A 21,026-nucleotide genomic window follows, 5' to 3' on the forward strand; every position below is an offset into this window, starting at 1 on the left:
TCCATTTGCAACCAAGCATACCCCAAGCATACTTCCAAAGTTGTGGCAAAAAGGACAACGAAGTCAAGTTATTGGAGTGGCCATCACAAAGCCCTGACCTCAATCCTATAGAAAATTTGTGGGCATAACTGAAAAAGCATGTGCGAGCAAGGAGGCCTACAAACCTGACTCAGTTACGAGGAATGGGCCATAATTCACCCAATTTATTGTGGGAAGCTTGTGGAAGGCTACCCAAAACGTTTGACCCAATTTAAAGGCAATGCTACCAAATACTAATTGAGTGTATGTAAACTTCTGACCCACTGGGAATGTGATGAAAGAAATAAAAGCTGAAATCATTCTCTACTATTATTCTGACATTTCACATTCTTAAAATAAAGTGTTGATCCTAACTGGCCCAAGACAGGGAATTTTTACTAGGATTAAATGTCAGGAATTGTGAAACTGAGTTTAAATGTATTTGGCTAAGGTGTATGTAAACTTCTGACTTCAACTGTATGTCTATTGCCTTTACAGTCCACTTGTCCATGGTTACGGATGCCATTACTTGACTGAATAGATTGATATCGACAGGCAGGTTCCATTCATCCTGTACAACAAGCTGCATGATCAATTTATCTATGGTATTTTGTCTATTATACACAGACACAAGTGGAAGAGCAAAGGGAGAGGAGAGGGTTTTATATGCATGACAGACAACAGCACAGCTTCCTGGGTATTTCGAGAGGTCTAGTTAAGAGCACATTACTGAAGCACTGTTTGAAATGAATGCATTTTAATGGTGTCAAATTAGGATATTCTGAATACGCTGTACATACACTTTTTGCCAAATTAAAATGGTTGGTTTTATTAGAGGCCTTGTCTGTTTCTTTCATACCTTGGCCACAGTGTGAATGTGTAATGTGATGTAGAAGGGCAAGGGCATTCGTCCAAAACATCTTCTCCATCTTGGTACAGTACAATTACTTTTCTGGAACCAACCTCACAATTAAGAGCGCTTACAGGCAAGTGGCAAAGGAGAACCGGTCCAATTGAATGTAATTGCAATAGTTTTGGGGCAATTTAGGCAAGTAGTTACCAGTATGTGAAAACCAAACTCTACAGCAGCTCTTAACAAAACAGTTTGAGTCTATAACAGAATGAGGAAGCTCATGAGTGTGTGATTTTGCCTGGTTGAAGGTGGTTGCTTTCATAAAACATCCTGCCTCTATTTGCCACTGTCTGTTTATTCTGAATCAGTAGAGATCAAAAACAGGACATCAACCATGATGATAATGAAACGTTTGGGGAACATGTTTCTGAACCGTTAGTGGGATTAATAACAGCATATTTAATCACATCTGTTAAATTCACAGCAGTGCCATGAACATAACTTTTCATTTGACTAACAGTCAAAATAACACAACACTTAACATTGTCAAACAGTCACATTTATTTTGACACACAACATCCTCTCATGTTCAGTGGGGTCCACAGAAAGTCAAATACTGTGCCAGTCATCTAAAACAGTGTGATCCACCAAAAGTGTTTGGGTGTTTTTCTTATTACACACAAAGCAACACAATGTTTCCAAACCAGGACCTAGTCAGAATCTGTGGACTATAAAAGTTTAGAGTACAACCCACCAGTGGGTCCCCTTCTTGGGAAATACAGGGGCTTATTCAGGAGGGAGCAACGTTCCAGAATGTTCATATACTGTAGAACAGACATGACATTCTAAATGTTTCACCATATCGAACACACCCCTGATCTAACACATGTAATGTCAATGTGTGGCTGGTTGCATCATGCCTCAACCTTGGCTGCTGCCTGCTGTGCCCTCTGTTCTCTGTAGCCTTTGAGGAGCTGGTTGATTAGCGTGAGGTCATTGTCTCGTTTGGCGGTCTGGAGAGGTGGGAACGGGTTGCCTTTATACTCCAGCACGGCCATAGCAGCCTTGTCCAGGTTCTCCCTGTTGGGAATGCGGGCCATCCGGGTGTAGGCTTTGGGCTGGGTCTCAAACCTGGGAGCCAGGACCTTGAAGAGCTTTGGGATCAGGTCCTTTTCCTTAATCCACAGAGGAGAGAGCGACAGGATGACTGTCTGAAAGAACTAGGAACACTCATACTAATCTGGTAGATAATAGTACAACAAAGCTGGGGTCATTGGGATGGTCTGACTTGGTCTGAGTACATTAAAATACTAACAAAGATCATAAAGAAAGAACATTTACTGTGAGCCAGAAGTTTGCCATTTTCATCGCTTTCTCGTCAGTGTCTCCCTTCTTGGCATAGTCAATCAACTGCAAAACAACATCACACATTGGTCAACATCGTCACAAGCTGTCAAAAACTACAGTAGCCTACTAAACAGGGATGGTTGAAGAAGTAGCTGACTGAACTCAACTCCATGGTTATATTTGTTTGATTAAAATGTATGAATTTCAGCAAACAAAGGCACATAACTAGATAGGTACAAGATAAGCGTTTCATAATCTACTATTGACCTTGGGCTCAGGTCCTTTTCTTTAAACCACAGAGGAGAGTGCGTAATCAGAGCTGAATTTCTTCCAAGCCAGGACTCCGCTAAACTCCATTGGTGGAGTTCATCAGAAACTTCCTTCACCATGGGAGTTGAGTTTAGTCAACTGGTGGAGTAGCCCAAAGGCCAGCAGATGACAATGGTCTCTTCATCTTACCATCCAAAGGAAATGTATGTAGCCAGCTATACACTCATATCCCCATGGACCGAGTTGTACATAAAATATTCTCCCTTTAGGTTGCAAAGGAGTTGATTTCCTCCTTAACTCAATTTAATGGCGAGAAGGTTCAACGTTTCCTTATGAAACACCATTTTCCGCCATGTTCTGAATGTTGCCAATCGCGTTAAGCCAATCAGGTTGGAGTAGTCCATTTTTTTCCCCACCCCTGGTCTGATTGGCTGAAGGGGTATACACGTTTATGGCCGGCTGCATACATTCCTTTTGGCCGGTAAGATGAAACGACTCAATATCGCCATCTGCCAGCCTTTGAATTACTATTGTTGAAGCAGCTGTGTTGAGCTGTGTAAAAGGGTAACGTTACCATCCATGTCCTCACCTTTTCAGCATAGAATCGAACTTCGTCTGCTCTACCTCGGGTGGTCTCTATCCTCTCGTGTCGAACGAGGCCGGTAAGAATGTTCCGAAGCATGTTTATTCGGGACTCTGGACCGAGACCCATTTTACGGGCCACCCGGCCATGGGATATCAACATCTGAATGGTGAGGCGCATCTTGTCGAGTTCAGACACCTACAAGAGGCTAGAAAGAAAAAATGAATCAAACCGGCCTTTAAAAATGCAAAACGATGTTTCTAAGGAAAATTATATTCCGTTATTCTCGTGTAAATTAGGTGTATGTGCTCATTAATACATCCCCGAGGTCGCATAACGTGACAAATTTCGTTTGACAATTTTGACATTGCCGGTGCATCAGTTATCGCAGTCAGTGTGGGTGAATGGTGTTACGTGAAAAGTAGTTCCACTTTAGGATGAAATGATTCCGCCTCAAATGTATTCTATTTGTTTCTAGTTGTCATTAATTAATTCATTGTTTTGTTATTAGATATCAGGCCTTTCTATGTGCATAGAGATTTCAAAATGTAAACAGGTTAATTTCTGATTTGGAAATGTAATCAGAAAAAGGGGAAAATATGATGACAAATAGCATAGATATGCAGTACCAGTCAATAGTTTGGACACACCTACTCATAATTTTCTTTATTTTTACTATTTTATTGTAGAATAATACTGAAGACATCAAAACTATGAAAAAACAAATATGGAATGATGTAGTAACCCAATTGTTTTTAAACAAACCAAATCAAAATATATTTTAGATTCTTCAAAGTAGCCACCCATTGCCTTGATGACATCTTTTCACACTCTTGGCATTCTCTCAACCAGCTTCACCTGGAATGCTTTTCCAACAGTCTTGAAGGAGTTTCTACATATGCTGAGCACTTGTTGGCTGCTTTTCCTTCACTCTGCGTTCTAACTCATCCCAAACCATCTCAATTGAGTTGAGGTCGGGTGATGCAGCACTCCATCACTCTCCTGCTTGGTCAAATAGCCCCCACACAGCCAGGAAGTTTCCTGTTGAAAAACAAATGATTGTGGGACAAAGGGCAAACCAGGTGGGATGGCGTATCGCTGCAGAATGCTGTGGTAGTCATGCTGGTTAAGTGTGACTTGAATTCTAAATAAATCACTGACAGTGTCACCAGCAAAGCACCTCCTCCATGTGTCACAGTTGGAACCATAAATGCGGAGATCATCCGTTCACCTACTCTGTGTCTCACATTTTGACTTATCAGATCAAAATACAGATTTCCACTGGTCTAATGTCCATTGCTCGTGTTTCTTGGCCCAACCAAGTCTCTTCTTCTAATTGGTGTCCTTCAGCAGTGATTTCTTTGCAGCAATTTAACCATGAAGACCTGATTCACATGGTCTCCTCTGAACAGTTGATGTTGAGATGTGTCTGTTACTTGAACTCTGAAGCATTTATTTGGGCTGCAATTTCTGAGGCTGGTAACTCTAACGAACTTATCCTCTGCAGAAAAGGTAACTCTGGGTCTTCTATATACCACCCCTACCTTGTCACAACACAACTGTTTGACTGAAACACATTAAGGAGGAAAGAAATTCCACAAATTAACTTAACAGGGCACACATGTTTATTCAAATGCATTCCAGGTGACTACCTCATGAAGCTGGTTGAGATAATGCCAAGAGCGTGCAAAGCTGTCATCAAGGCAAAGGGTGGCTACTTTGAAGAATCTCATGTATATTTTGCTTACTCCATGATTACATATGTGTTATTTCATAGTTTTGATGTCTTCACTATTAGTCTACAATGTAGAAAATAGTCAAAATGAAGAAAAACTCTGGAATGAGGTGTGTCCAAAATTTTAAACACTACTGTGTGTTTATATATACAGTGGGGAGAACAAGTTTTTGATACACTGCCAATTTTGCAGGTTTTCCTACTTAAAAAATTTGACCTCTACATGCTTTGTATCATAGGTACACTTCAACTGTGAGAGACGGAATCTAAAACGAAAATCCAGAAAATCACATTGTATGATTTTTAAGTAATTCATTAGCATTTTATTGCATTACATAAGTATTTGATACATTAGAAAAGCAGAACTTAATATTTGGTACAGAAACCTTTGTTTGCAATTACAGAGATCATACATTTCCTGTAGTTCTTGACCAGGTTTGCACACACTGCAGCAGGGATTTTGGCCCACTCCGCCATACAGACCTTCTCCAGAAGGGGCTGTCGCTGGGCAATACAGACTTTCAGCTCCCTCCAAAGATGTTCTATTGGGTTCAGGTCTGGAGACTGGCTAGGCCACTCCAGGACCTTGAGATGCTTCTTACGGAGCCACTCCTTAGTTGCCCTGGCTGTGTGTTTAGGGTCGTTGTCATGCTGGAAGACCCAGCCACGACCCATCTTCAATGCTCTTATTGAGGGAAGGAGGTTGTTGGCCAAGATCTCGCGATACATGGCCACATCCATCCTCCCCTCAATACGGTGCAATCGTCCTGCCCCCTTTGCAGAAAAGCATCCCCAAAGAATGATGTTTCCACCTCCATGCTTCATGGTTGGGATGGTGTTCTTGGGGTTGTACTCATCCTTCTTCCTCCAAACACGGCGAGTGGAGTTGAGACAAAAATAGAGCTTTTTGGTCTAATCAGACCACATGACCTTCTCCCATTCCTCTTCTGGATCATCCAGATGGTCATTGGCAAACTTCAGACGGGCCTGGACATGCGCTGGCTTGAGCAGGGGGACCTTGCGTGCGCTGCAGGATTTTAATCTATGACGGCGTAGTGTGTTACTAATGGTTTTCTTTGAGACTGTGGTCCCAGCTCTCTTCAGGTCATTGACCAGGTCCTGCCGTGTAGTTCTGGGCTGATCCCTCACCTTCCTCATGATCATTGATTCCCCACGAGGTGAGATCTTGCATGGAGCCCCAGACCGAGGGTGATTGACCGTCAACTTGAACTTCTTCCATTTTCTAATAATTGCATCAACAGTTGTTGCCTTCTCACCAAGCTGCTTGCCTATTGTCCTGTAGCCCAACAGGTGCAGTTAATACAGGTAATGAGTGGAGAACAGGCGGGATCCTTAAAGAAAAACTAACAGGTCTGTGAGAGCCGAAATTGTTACTGGTTGGTAGGTGATCAAATACTTATGTCATGCAATAAAATGCAAATTAATTACTTAAAAATCATACAATGTGATTTTCTGGATTTTCGTTTTAGATTCCGTCTCTCACAGTTGAAGTGTAACTATGATAAAAATTTGACCTCTACATGCTTTGTAAGTAGGAAAACCAGCAAAATCGGCAATGTATCAAATACTTGTCCCCTCCACTGTATACAGTGGGGCAAAAAGGTATTTAGTCAGCCACCAATTGTGTAAGTTCTCCCACTTAAAAAGATGATAGAGGCCTGTAATTTTCATCATAGGTACACTTCAACTATGACAGACAAAATGAGAAAAGAAAATCCAGAAAAATCACATTGTAGGATTTGTAATGAATTTATTTGCAAATTATGGTGGAAAATAAGTATTTGGTCACCTACAAACAGAGCAAAATTTCTGGCTCTCACAGACCTGTAACTTCTTCTTTAAGAGGCTCCTCTGTCCTCCACTCGTTACCTGTATTAATGGCACCTGTGTGTCCCCCATGTGTCCCCCTTAACATCTAACAAACACTTTGTTCTTTTTTAAAATACTTTTAACATAGGCCAGGCCCTGTGTTACCTCATATTCCAGCTATAATGCCTTGCAAGCGTCATGAAACCCCTAATATAATAAATACATTTGACTTGGTGAAAATCTGTTTTTGGATCTAACTTGCTTATCACTTTTTCCATGTGGTTTCTTAATTCACAGACTCAATGAAATGAAGGCCTCTTTCTAAATATTTGGTCAAATGGTTAATGTTGTGTATGGTTCCCTAGAGACATGGGTGGCTCAACTTACCCCACTCTCCCCTAGTGTATGGCTTTCATATTTCCTGAAGTGAATTACAATCTTATAATAGATATTTATAGCCAATAACCTCTTATCCATTAATATGCAGATATTGTCCTGTGATGGCCCAGAGCTAAGCCCTGAATGTTGGGGATCTCTGATGAAGCCTCTGATTGTCCCTCTCAGTAATGGAGGTTACGAAATCTCTCACTGTGAATACTGAAGTACAGTATTTAGCATCTAGACTTCAATATCAAGGGATATTGAATCTAAATCATGCAACCCAATATACAAACATTATGTAATTATGTAACAATATTCATGTTGCACCGCATAGTATTTCAGTAGCAACACAACTGAGACAGAGAGAATACTCTAACTGGGTAAGAAGGGAAAGCAATTATGCCACACTTTTAACATCCCTATACCAGCTATTGTGAGCAGCAACGCATCAATACCCAACTATAGAAACAAATCAATGTAATCAATAATGTTCCTTTTGTTGCATTGATACAAAACAAATCATTATGGTAGGGTACCATGACACAATGAATTTACCCCCTGCATATTTTAGTAAGAAAATATCCATACTTAAACAATTTGCTGGCGATTCCTAGTTTCTCTGGTGTTTACTGGTAATACTACTTGACATGAGAAGATAGAAATACCTTTAGAAAGATTTCTAAGTACAGTGAGAGTACAAACACAACAGCATAAAAGTATTTAGTGTTAAATGCTTTATTTATCATAAACATAAATAATGTATAATCTCCTGTACAAAAGATGTATGTTGATGTGGAACGGGATGTTGTAGAGTTGTGCGAATGTACTGGACGACCAAGCAGATTTAGTAGGTGGCCATGGTGCTGGTCAGCCAGTCGTTGAAGATGCACACCTGGAGGAAGAGAAGGAGAAGGGAGACATTAGTGGACACACTCAATGGGAGGCAACATGAGAACCATCAATCTATGTTTTATAGAGTCAATGCCTTTTTCCTTCAGGAAACCAAAGGATGTCACAGTGACGTATGAATGTTGAACTATTTTCTTGTCTTACCTTGGCGTAGACACCGGGGTTACCGGGCTCGGCACAGCCGTAACCCCAGGACACAACACCCTGGAGCTCACCGTTGCACACCACTGGGCCACCGGAGTCACCCTGAGAGAGAGAGAAGAAGGGAGAGAGAAAGAGAGAGAGACAAGTGATATGAAATGGTTATTTCGTTATCAATTTCTAATCTAATTAAATTTAAAGTCATCATTGGTACCACTGAACTGAGGTCAGAGTGGTAAGTACCTGGCAAGAGTCCTTGCCTCCCTCCAGGTATCCAGCACAGAACATGGCGTTGGTGATCATGCCAGGGTAGGAGTTGTTACAGTCGCTGTAGGACAGGATGGGGATGTTCAGGCACTGCAGCTTGTCGCTGTCAGCAGCTGTAAGGAGGGGGGGGGGGGGGGGGGGGGGGGGGGGGGGGGGTGGAGGGAGGAAGGTAGAAGTAGGTAGAAAAGGAGGAGAGTCATAGTTAGATATAATGACAGTGTTTTTAATAGTAGGTCTGCATTTTCCATGCCTGTTAACACTCAGTCACCATGAAGATGATCAGCTGGCACATGTAACCTATTGACCCAGGTGCTGTACTCACTGGAGCTCATGGTGTTGCCCCATCCAGAGACGGTACACATGGTGCCAGCGGGGGCACAGCTGCTGGGCAGAGCAACAGGCTGCACGAAGGTGTTGAGGGTGGCGGGCTTGCTCAGCTTGATCAGCATGATGTCATTGTTGATGTTATAGGAGCTGTAGTTGGGGTGAGGGATGACGTGGGAAGAAGAGATGAACTGCTCGTTACCCTCAGTCACCTGGATGTTATGCTCGCCCAGACGCACCTCCACACGACTGAAAGAGAGAGAAGGTTCATGGGAATGTGGAGTTCACTTGTCTCCTTTAGTTTTGCAAAAATTAAGCTTATCAAATTCTTGCAAGGTGTTATTGACTCAACATGTTGCTAGTAGTTCACATGGTATGCTACTTACGACTTGTAGCAGTGAGCTGCAGACACAACCCAGTTCTCATTGACCAAGGAGCCACCACAGAAGTGGTACCCAGAGTTCAGAGACACCTGGTGGGGCTGGGAGTAGGCCTTGCACTCATACCCTCCAACGATCTTGTCGTCCTCCGTGGCAACTGTAAACAGAGAGCAGGCACATTCCTAGCTATATTACCTCAGCTTTTGAGATGGAAAAGCAAAGAACTGTGATAAAACAATAAGAACATATTTCTTAATAACGTCAAAGAAACAAATGTGTGATGTTAGTGTCATTACAGAGTCCTGTTCTTTTTCTATGATCATTACTATACTCACAAGCGGCTCCAATGAGCAGAACAAAGACCAGAGAAATCATGGTTGCTGTATGATCCTGATGATGAAAGGGGTTAATCTGCACCCCTGGTTTATATGCAGAATTGGGTGTGCCGCCCCGTTTAATGGAACTGTTTGATTGGTCAAGTGAAATCCAATCAGAGTCTAAAGGTGCGCTGCCAAGGTCAGCATTATGACAAAGCAGTTTCCATCATGGTGTGGTATGAAGTTGACCCTAAAGGCAGCAGAAAGATAAATATATGTTTTAATTTGTCCCAGTACTTCTTAAGTGCAGGTTCTTACCATCTGGTTTGATTTAATTTCTTACAGAAGACAGTGATACATGTACAGTACACCACAACTGCCAGTTTGAGATGAACTGTATTCTATGTAGTTCAGACTGTATCTGGACCTCAACATAGCTGCAACACAGCTGTATGTTTCACATGCTGGTATTCTCTTGCAGAAGTTGACAAACATAGCTTTGCTGCTCACAAGGCCAATTTTAGCTTTGTAAACAAGTAAACTGGGTTTAAGAGGTTTTGTTGAAAAGTAATTCAAGGCTGTTGAAAAAATAGACTCTGTATACCTTAGGGTCATGAGTTCATTACATACTGTTCATTACATAAGTTATACTGTACGCAGTTAAAGTAAGCACACATTTGGGTAGTGTAATTTATTATATTAGGTATTAACAAAAGATTCAAATAAACAGTTACTTTGACAGTTGTGGAGGCGGCTGAGGTGAGGACGACTCATAATAATTGCTGGAACGGTGCAGATGGAACGGCATCAAACACATGTATTTTATAGTATTCTACTAATAACCCTCCAGCCATTACCACAAGCCTGCTCTCCCCAATTAAGGTGCCACGACCTCCTGTGGGTGACACTAGATTAAAGTCTACACCCCTGCTCAACCCGTACCCATAACTCTAACCCTAATCCTAACCCTAGCTTCATGTCCACATCCTGGCTCAACCCTAACCCTAGCTTCATGTCCACATCCTGGCTCAACCCTAACCCTAGCTTCATGTCCACATCCTGGCTCAACCCTAACCCTAACTTTATGTCCACATCCTGGCTCAACCCTAACCCTAACTTTATGTCCACATCCTGGCTCAACCCTAACCCTAACTTTATGTCCACATCCTGTCTCAACCCTAACCCTAACTTTATGTCCACATCCTGGCTCAACCCTAACCCTAGCTTCATGTCCACATCTTGGCTCAACCCTAACCCTAACTTTATGTCCACATCCTGTCTCAACCCTAACCCTAACTTTATGTCCACATCCTGGCTCAACCCTAACCCTAGCTTCATGTCCACATCTTGGCTCAACCCTAACCCTAACTTTATGTCCACAGCCCTGCAAGATGCAGGCAAGGCAGTATTGAATGTGTCGATGTCTGTCACCTTGATTACTCAAATTTCTCTCAACCTATGCACCTACAATGTACACTTTCATTTATAGGCTAGGTTGTAGCAACCTCATGATGAGTATAGGGAAAATATGAGTATCATGTAGTAGCCTAAACCTATCGCTGTCACATTGAACTGGGTGAATGGAATATGAATGACAGACATCCAATATGCTGTAATACAAATAAGGCCATGCTCATAAAAAAAAGGATTGTCCTCCCTCAACTTAAACGGCACCAACCGTCATATAGCGAAAACTAACAGACTGCCACCCCCACCCCCCGCTGCTTCCTCTATGGACATTTCATTTTCCTCATTGTCACATTTGTAAATGTATATATCATTTTTATTTTATTGTTTCATTCACACCTGCTCTGTTGGAGCTCGGAGCTTAAGTACTTCACTGTACCCTGCAACGACATCTGTGACCCTGTACATGTGACTAAATAAAAATCTAATCTACAAAATGATGGTAGGCCTTGGGTAGATTGTGTGTGTGAACCACACAGCTGTGTTGCAGCCATGTTGAGGTCAAGACACAGTTTGAAATGCAGAGAATACTGGTCATCTCAAACTGGCCGTTTTAGTGTACTGTATCACTGTCTTCTGGTACAAATGAAGGGCTGGATTTCATCCGTATCAAAGGATGTTGGCAGAAGATCCGCGTTATAACTCGATTGAAATTTAAAGGCATTTTCCCCTGTTCGCGGAGACTGCATTCACAGTAAACGCTGCATATGTCAGCTCAATCTGAAATTACCTACACATATTAACGCTGACCTTGAATGAAACTTCGCTAACCAAGGTTGCCAGGTGCACGGTGTTTCCTCCGACACATTGGTGCGGCTGGCTTCTGGGTTGGATGCGTGCTGTGTTAAGAAGCAGTGTGGCTTGGTTGGGTTGTGTATCGGAGGACGCGTGACTTTCAACCTTTGTCTCTCCCGAGCCCGTACGGGAGTTGTAGCGATGAGACAAGATAGTAGCTACTAACAATTGGATACTACAAAATTTGGGAGAAAAAGGGGTAAAATTAAATAAATAAAAAAATTGATTGTAGGATGGCTGGGGTGTTAGTCATGTCCCAGTTTAGGTCACCTAGCAGCACGTGTCCTGGAGATATGTGGGGGACAATTAATTCACATATGTTGTCCAGGGCACAGCTGGGGGCAAAGGGTGGTCTATAGCAAGCCGCAACGGTGAGAGACTTGTTTCTGGAAAAAGTAGATGCTCAAATTGTTTTGGGTACAGACCTGGATAGTAAAACAGAACTCTGAACACTATCTCTGCAGTAGATTGCAACTCCACCCCCTTTGTTCTATCTTGGCGGAAATTGTTATAGTTAGGGATGGAAATTTCATGGTTTTTGGTGGTCTTCCTAAGCCAGGATTCAGACACGGCTAGGGCATCCGGGTTGGCAGAGTGTGCTAAAGCAGTGAATAAAACAAACTTAGGGAGGAGGCTTCTAATGTTAACATGCATCAAACCAAGGCTTTGACGGTCACAGAAGTCAACAAATGAGAGCACCTGGGGAGTAGGAGTGGAGCTAGTCACTGCAGGGCCTGGATTAACCTCTACATCACCAGAGGAACAGAGGAGGAGTAGGATGAGGGTACAGCTAAAGGCTATAAGAACTGGTCGTCTAGTAAGTTCAGAACACTGAGTAAAAGGAGCAGGATTCTGGGCACGATATAATAGATTCACGGCATAATGTACAGACAAAGGTATGGTAGGATGTGAACACATTGTAGGTAAACCTAGGCATTGTGTAATGATGAGAGAGATATTGTCTCTAGAGACGTTTAAACCAGGTGATGTCACAGCATATGTGGGAGGTGGAACTAAATGGGAGGTTTAGGCATATTGAGCAGGGCTAGAGGCTCTACAGTAAAATAAAACAATAATCACTAACCAGAACAGCAATGGACAAGGCATATTGACATTAGGGAGAGGCATGCGTAGCCGAGTGATCATAAGAGTCCAGTGAGTAATTAGGCTGGCTGGAGATACAGCTGTTTATACTGTTTCCATCAGGCCTGTTGTGAGTTATTTTATCCGACAGGTACTTTACTTGTTCGGATGGAAACATAGTTAGCGACAATCTAACCTTGGCTAAACTAAAGGACATAGTTTTAGAGTTTGTATTTAACTTAAAGTTAATTAATTGGACCTCTCTCTCACACATTTATTTATTTTATTTAACCTTTATTTAACTAGGCAAGTCAGTAAAGAACAAATTCTTATTTTACAATGACGGGCCTACTCTAGCAAACCCTCCCCTAACCTGACGCTGGGTCAATTGTTGGTTGTGATACAGCCCAGGATCGAACCAGGATCTGTAGTGACGCCTCTTCTGATCTTCTCATGTGGAGGTCCGCCTGGGCGAGCACAACATTCAGGTGACTGAGGGTAACGAGCAGTTAATCTCTTCTTCCCGTGTGATCCGTCACCCCAACTACAGCTCCTACTACATCGACAATGACATCATGCTGATCAAGTTGAGAAAACCCATCACCCTCAACACCTACGTGCAGCTTGTTGCTCTGACAACCAGCTGTTCCCCCGCTGGCACCATGTGTGTGGAGAAAAGGTGGTCTAGAGTTGTTTTCCCTCTGTTTGCACATTTAACATGCTGATAGAAATGAGGTAAAACTGACTTAAGTTTCCCTGCATTAAAGTCCCCGGCCACTAGGAGCGCCGCATCTGGATGAGCGTATTTCTGGTTGCTTATGGCAGTATACAGCTCATTGAGCGCCGGTTTAGTGCCAGCATCAGTCTGTGGTGGTATGTAGACTACTACGAAAAATACAGACGAAAACTCTCTAGGTAGATAATATGGTCTACAGCTTACCATGAGATATTCTACCTCAGGCGAGCAAAACCTTGAGACTTCCTTAGATACCACGCACCAGCTGTTGTTTACAAATATACATAGGCCCCCACCACTTGTCTTACCAGAGGCTGCTGTTCTATCCTGTCGATAGAGTTATTAATCTAGAATCGGCTTCCTATTTCGCAAACAAAGCCTCCTTCCCCCATGCCGCCAAACATACCCTCGTAAAACTGACTATCCTACCGATCCATGACTTCGGCGATGTCATTTACAAAATAGCCCCCAACACTCTACTCAGCAAACTGGATGTAGTCTATCACAGTGCCATCCGTTTTATCACCAAAGCCCCATATACCTCCCACCATTGCAACATCTATGCTCTCGTTGGCTGGCCCTCACTACATATCCGTCGCCAAACCCACTGGCTCCAGGTCATCTATAAGTCTTTGCTAGGTAAAGCCCTGCCTTATCTCAGCTCACTGGTCACCACAGCAACACCCACCCATAGCATGCGCTCCAGCAGGTATATTGCACTGGTCATCCCCAAAGCCAACACTTCCTTTTGCCGCCTCTCCTTCCAGTTCTCTGCTGCCAATGACTGGAACGAATTGCAAAAATGTCTAAAGCTGGAGTCTTATATCTCCCTCTCTAACTTTAAGCATCTGCTGTCAGAGCAGCTTACCGATCACTGTACCTGTACACAGCCAATCTGTAAATACCTCATCCCCATATTATTATTTACCCTCTTGCTCTTCTGCACTCCAGTATCTCTACTTGCACATCATCATCTGCACATATATCACTCCAGTATTAATGCTACATTGTTATTATTTTCTCCTCTATGGCCTATGTATTTCCTACCTCCCTACTCTTCTACATTTCACACACTGTACATACAGTGCCTTGCGAAAGTATTCGGCCCCCTTGAACTTTGCGACCTTTTGCCACATTTCAGGCTTCAAACATAAAGATATAAAACTGTATTTTTTTGTGAAGAATCAACAACAAGTGGGACACAATCATGAAGTGGAACGACATTTATTGGATATTTCTAACTTTTTTAACAAATCAAAAACTGAAAAATTGGGCGTGCAAAATTATTCAGCCCCTTTGCTTTCAGTGCAGCAAACTCTCTCCAGAAGTTCAGTGAGGATCTCTGAATGATCCAATGTTGACCTAAAGGACTAATGATGATAAATACAATCCACCTGTGTGTAATCAAGTCTCCGTATAAATGCACCTGCACTGTGATAGTCTCAGAGGTCCGTCAAAAGCGCAGAGAGCATCATGAAGAACAAGGAACACACCATGCAGGTCCGAGATACTGTTGTGAAGAAGTTTAAAGCCGGATTTGGATACAAAAAAGATTTCCCAAGCTTTAAACATCCCAAGGAGCACTGTGCAAGCGATAATATTGAAATGGAAGGAGTATCAGACCACTGCAAATCTACCAAGACCTGGCCGTCCCTCTAAACTTTCAGCTCATACAAGGAGAAGACTGATCAGAGATGCAGCCAAGAGGCCCATGATCACTCTGGATGAACTGCAGAGATCTACAGCTGAGGTGGGAGACTCTGTCCATAGGACAACAATCAGTCGTATAATGCACAAATCTGGCCTTTATGGAAGAGTGGCAAGAAGAAAGCCATTTCTTAAAGATATCCATAAAAAGTGTTGTTTAAAGTTTGCCACAAGCCACCTGGGAGACACACCAAACATGTGGAAGAAGGTGCTCTGGTCAGATGAAACCAAAATTGAACTTTTTGGCAACAATGCAAAATGTTATGTTTGGCGTAAAAGCAACACAGCTGAACACACCATCCCCACTGTCAAACATGGTGGTGGCAGCATCATGGTTTGGGCCTGCTTTTCTTCAGCAGGGACAGGGAAGATGGTTAAAATTGATGGGACGATGGATGGAGCCAAATACAGGACCATTCTGGAAGAAAACCTGATGGAGTCTGCAAAAGACCTGAGACTGGGACGGAGATTTGTCTTCCAACAAGGCAATGATCCAAAACATAATGCAAAATCTACAATGGAATGGTTCAAAAATAAACATATCCAGGTGTTAGAATGGCCAAGTCAAAGTCCAGACCTGAATCCAATCGAGAATCTGTGGAAAGAACTGAAAACTGCTGTTCACAAATGCTCTCCATCCAACCTCACTGAGCTCGAGCTGTTTTGCAAGGAGGAATGGGAAAAAAATTCAGTCTCTCGATGTGCAAAACTGATAGAGACATACCCCAAGCGACTTACAGCTGTAATCGCAGCAAAAGTTGGCGCTACAAAGTATTAACTTAAGGGGGCTGAATAATTTTGCACTCCCAATTTTTCAGTTTTTGATTTGTTAAAAAAGTTTGAAATATCCAATAAATGTCGTTCCACTTCATGATTGTGTCCCACTTGTTGTTGATTCTTCACAAAAAAATACAGTTTTATATCTTTATGTTTGAAGCCTGAAATGTGGCAAAAGGTCGCAAAGTTCAAGGGGGCCGAATACTTTCGCAAGGCACTGTAGTTGGCGAACCCCAGGAATTGCTGGACTGCTTTCAGTTCGGGATGGACCATGACCTGACTGCGCTGAGGCGTTGCTCCTCCATCTCCACTCCCTCCGGGGATATGAGGTAGCCCAAAAAGGACACGGACCGCTGGACAAACAAACATATAGATTATGCTCCCACAGTCTTCCCAGCACAGACCTGACCAACGAGACATGCTTGGCACGGTCAGCAGAATAGACCAAAATGTTGTCTATATAAACCACTGTGCCCCGTCCCAGCATGTCCCAAAACACTTCATTAATAAAGGCCTGGAAGACTGAAGGAGCGTTATATAGGCCAAAGGGCATCACGAGATACTCGTAATGCCCCGTGGTCGTGGAAAAGGCCGTAATGCCCACCAGATTGTAAGCGCTCCTCAAGTCCAGTTTCGTGAAGTACTGCACCCGTGCATTTGTGTGATGATAGTTGGGATGAGTAAAGGATAGCTGAACTTAATGGTGGCTTTATTCAGTGTTAGATAATCAATGCAGGGGCGCAGTCCCCCATCTTTCGTCTTAACAAAAAAGAAGCTTGAGGATGCTGGTAACGCAGAGGGGCGGATAAAACCCTGCTGGAGGCTCTCCTGTACGTAGGTCTCCAGGCCTCGGTCTCCGCAAAGGAGAGGGGATAGACGTGTCCTCTCGAGAGTTCTGCATCAGACAGCAGGTAAATGGCACAGTCCCCAGGGGTGATGAGGAGGCAGGCGTGTAGCCTGGGTCTTAGAGAAAACCCAGTGCAGATCCTGGTGTTCCTCCGGAAATCCACTTGCGGGGCGTGGTCCGGACTTTCCACCGTAGTGGTGTTGAGGCCCAGATTCCTCCTTCTCCTATGCTCTGCCTCGGGCAAATGTGCAAAACTCACCTCCATTGGCTCTGGCCACAGAGCGGGTGTAGCCATGAGCTCTGGATTCCGTGCAGTTTCTTCGTCGGGACCGCAGGAGGTTGTCCAACCGGATCGTCATGCTGATGAACTGGTCGAGTGACAGGTTGTCATCACGGCAGGCTAACCTGTACCTCCTATCGCAGTCCGCTGTGGAAAATGTTGACCAGAGCCGACTCATTCTATCTGGTGGAGGCTGCGACGGTCTGGAACTCCATGCCAAACTCCGAGGCGGTCCTAGATCCCTGGCGTAGTTGGAGTAGGCATTCACCCCCTCTCAAACACAGAGTGGAAGAGGAGGATGAAGAGCTCGTAGGACTCGACCTCGGGTCCACCTATTTCCCAGACAGCGGTACCCCAGTCCAGGCCCCGTCCGGTCAGTGCCGAGATGGCGGTGGCAACCCTGTCTCTCCCGGAGACAGCCTCGGTATAGCAAGCGAGGTACATTGTAGAATGAACCCCTTGCATCTCGCTGGGGCGTGATTCTAGTCTGTCCCCACGATGGTCGCCAGCTCGGCCTTTCCTGCTGTCTCCATTAGATGGGTTGATTATTCTGTCACGTTGTTTAATGATGGTGACGTAGACCTCCAGGGCTGGTGAACGGAATGATTAGCAATACTGGGGGGATCCATGACAATACCTAACATAATAAATTGCTCTACCCAAGTGTGTGCTTACTTTGAGTGTTTTACTGTATATTAACTGCATACAGTATAACTTATGTAATGAACTCATGACCCTAAGGTATACAGAGTCTATTTTTAAGACAGCCTTGTATGACTTTTCAACAAAAACCCTTAAACACAGTTTACTTTTTGACAAAGCTAAAATTGTCCTTGTGAGCAGCAAACCTGTGTTTGTCAACTTCTCCAAGAGAACACCAACGTGTGAACCACACAGCTGCGTTGCAGTCATGTTGAGGTCAACATACAGTCTGAACTACATAGAATACTGTTCATCTCAAACTGGCAGTTGTGGTGTACTGTACATGTATCACTGTCTTCTGTAAGAAATTAAATCAAATCCAGACGTCAAGAACCTGCACTTTAAAAGTACTGGGACTAATGACAACATATATTTAGCTTTTTGCTGCTTTTAGGGTCAACTTCATACCAATCCTTGACGGAAACTGCTGTGTCATAATGCTGACCTTGGCAGGGCACATTTAGTCTCTGATTGGCTTTCTCTTGACCAATCAAACAGTTCCATTAAACGGGGCGGCACACCAAATTCTGCATATAAACCAGGGGTGCAGATGAACCCCTTTCATCGACAGGATCATACAGCAACCATGATTTCTCTGGTCTTTGTTCTGCTCATTGGAGCCGCTTGTGAGTGTAGTAATGATCATAGAAAAAAGAACAGGACTCTGTAATGACACTAACATCACACATTTGTTTCTTTGACGTTATTAAGAAATATGTTCTTATTGTTTTATCACAGTTCTTTGCTTTTCCATCTCAAAAGCTGAGGTAATGTAGCTAAGAATGTGCCTGCTCTCTGTTTACAGTTGCCACGGAGGACGACAAGATCGTTGGAGGGTATGAGTGCAAGGCCTACTCCCAGCCCCACCAGGTGTCTCTGAACTCTGGGTACCACTTCTGTGGTGGCTCCTTGGTCAATGAGAACTGGGTTGTGTCTGCAGCTCACTGCTACAAGTCGTAAGTAGCCTACCATGTGAACTACTAGCAACATGTTGAGTCAATAACACCTTGCAAGAATTTGTTAAAAATAACCTTTCTAAAACTAAAGGACACAGGTGAACTCCACATTCACATGAACGGTGAAAGTAAAAAACGTAAAAATGGACTTCTCTCTCTTTCAGCCGTGTGGAGGTGCGTCTGGGCGAGCACAACATCCAGGTGACTGAGGGTAGCGAGCAGTTCATCTCTTCATCCCGCGTGATCCGTCACCCCAACTACAGCTCCTACAACATCGACAATGACATCATGCTGATCAAGCTGAGCAAGCCCGCCACCCTCAACACCTACGTGCAGCCTGTTGCTCTGCCCAGCAGCTGTGCCCCCGCTGGCACCATGTGTACCGTCTCTGGATGGGGCAACACCATGAGCTCCAGTGAGTACAGCACCTGGGTCAAAGGTTACATGTGCCAGTTGATCATCTTCATGGTGACTGAGTGTGTTTACAGGCATAGAAAATATAGACCTACTATTAAAAACACTACTTCATTATATCTAACAATAACTCTCCTCCTTCTCCACCTTCTTCTACCTTCCTCTTTCCTCTCTCCATTCCTCCCTCCACCTCTCACCCCCCCCCCCCCCCCCCCCCCCCCCCCCCTCCTTACAGCTGCTGACAGCAACAAGTTGCAGTGCCTGAACATCCCCATCCTGTCCTACAGCGACTGTGACAACTCCTACCCTGGCATGATCACCAACGCCATGTTCTGTGCTGGATACCTGGAGGGAGGCAAGGACTCTTGCCAGGTACTTACCACTCTGACCTTAGTTCAGTGTTACCAATGATGACTTTATATGAACTTTTTCAATTGATTAGAAATTGATAATGAAATAACCATTTCATATCACTTGTCTCCCTTCTTTCTCTCTCTCTCCCTTCTTCTCTCTCTTGATCTCTCAATCTTTCTCTCTCGCTCTCGCTCTCTCTCTCAGGGTGACTCCGGTGGCCCAGTGGTGTGCAACGGTGAGCTGCAGGGTGTTGTGTCCTGGGGTTATGGCTGTGCCGAGCCCGGTAACCCCGGTGTCTACGCCAAGGTAAGACAGAAAAACTGTTTTCCAGTTGTGTTTGAGGAAAACATCAACATTCATACATCACTGTGACATCCCTTGTTTTCCTGAAAAAAAAGACATTGAGTCTATAAAACATAGATTGATGGTTCTCATGTTGCCTCCCATTGAGTGTGTCCACTAATGTCTCCCTTCTCCTTCTCTTCCTCCAGGTATGCATCTTCAACGACTGGCTGACCAGCACCATGCTCACCTACTAAGTTTGATCCTAGCTTCGGTCCTCCAGCACGGTCCTACAACTTTACAGCATCGTTTGTAGTTCAACATCCATCTTATGTGCTGGAGATTAAACACTAATGACTAATAAATAATTTAAAATAATTTGAGTTACTGAGTCTATTTCCCAAGGTGAACTATATAAATGAATATACCATAGAAGGTACTTCTTACATGCATTTAGCATAGAGCACATTTTCATGAATGTAGTAGTGCAATATTTTGTTCTGTATGTCATCAAAGGAGTGTTGTTTGCAAGTGGAATGTCTAAATTTGTGTGCTTATAAATCTGTAATTCCAACGGGGGGGGGGGGGGGGGGGGGGGTTCTACCAGTTTGGCTATCAAATATGTGGGAATATATCAAACACAACTTGGGTTGCTGATTCTCTGGCTCCACAGAATACAGATTCTCTGACTGCACAGACTACTCTCTCTACAAATCATTAGGATTATGTTCATTCTGAATTTCGGTGAACTATCCCTTTAACCTTGTAAACCGTTAAGAGGAATTATTTGTCACTACAAATATCTTTCTATTGGAAACGTCATAGACATGTTCATATTTTTCATAAATCCACAAGCGGCAACATTAGTTTTATGGGTCTCTGCTTGCGTAAATGTCAGAGAGAAGTGATCACTTGGTGCATAAACAGTATTACGACTATGTATTTTCCCCAATGCTCCGATAAATCAAAATGAACTATATTCAGTGAATACACATTTATATTTCTGCTACAGTATGCTATTGAAAACATACTGTTGTGTATGTGTTCAATAGTGTAAGGCTCTTTTCAGGGGGTTCGAAGGCTGGAATGTCAACTATAATGAAAGTTAAGACCAGACAGAGGCGGCATTCTATACATTGGGAGAATCTCAATTGAGATTCTGGTGTACATTGTGACATCACGGTTTCCCATGGTTACAAACATTCCAAAAACACAAAAAAACGTCAAAACGTAAAGAAATATAAAACATAGACGAGTATAAAGTGGCCTAT

General features: G+C 43.4%; 3 protein-coding genes across 4 annotated transcripts; 1 reads left to right on the forward strand and 2 right to left on the reverse strand.

The window, feature by feature from the left end:
• Positions 1-820: 820 nt before the first annotated feature.
• LOC110510146 (39S ribosomal protein L17, mitochondrial) lies at positions 821-3,473 on the reverse strand. Of its 2 annotated transcripts, none has more exons than XM_021591500.2 (3): positions 3,078-3,473; positions 2,213-2,281; positions 821-2,052 (listed from the first exon to the last, which is right to left on the reverse strand). In XM_021591500.2, the coding sequence occupies exons 1-3, from the start codon at positions 3,249-3,251 to the stop codon at positions 1,786-1,788; spliced, it is 510 nt and encodes a 169-aa protein (XP_021447175.1). In that variant the 5' UTR covers positions 3,252-3,473; the 3' UTR covers positions 821-1,785. The 2 variants fall into 2 exon arrangements, with proteins under 2 accessions (XP_021447175.1, XP_021447184.1); XM_021591509.2 differs by having other exon boundaries at positions 1,413-2,046.
• A 4,263-nt stretch (positions 3,474-7,736) lies between these two features.
• On the reverse strand, positions 7,737-9,500 carry LOC110510138 (trypsin-2). Its single transcript, XM_036969665.1, has 6 exons — positions 9,374-9,500; positions 9,045-9,195; positions 8,657-8,907; positions 8,311-8,447; positions 8,071-8,172; positions 7,737-7,909 (listed from the first exon to the last, which is right to left on the reverse strand). Exons 1-6 carry the CDS (start codon positions 9,411-9,413, stop codon positions 7,862-7,864), a joined length of 729 nt encoding a protein of 242 aa, XP_036825560.1. The 5' UTR covers positions 9,414-9,500; the 3' UTR covers positions 7,737-7,861.
• Positions 9,501-18,239: 8,739 nt separating this feature from the next.
• On the forward strand, positions 18,240-20,133 carry LOC110503652 (trypsin-2). The gene is made up of 6 exons (XM_036969635.1): positions 18,240-18,375; positions 18,555-18,705; positions 18,870-19,120; positions 19,355-19,491; positions 19,678-19,779; positions 19,965-20,133. The coding sequence occupies exons 1-6, from the start codon at positions 18,300-18,302 to the stop codon at positions 20,010-20,012; spliced, it is 765 nt and encodes a 254-aa protein (XP_036825530.1). The 5' UTR covers positions 18,240-18,299; the 3' UTR covers positions 20,013-20,133.
• The last annotated feature ends 893 nt before the right edge of the window (positions 20,134-21,026 follow it).

Source organism: Oncorhynchus mykiss, chromosome 3 (assembly GCF_013265735.2).
Source record: "Oncorhynchus mykiss isolate Arlee chromosome 3, USDA_OmykA_1.1, whole genome shotgun sequence".
Lineage (NCBI taxonomy): Eukaryota > Metazoa > Chordata > Actinopteri > Salmoniformes > Salmonidae > Oncorhynchus > Oncorhynchus mykiss.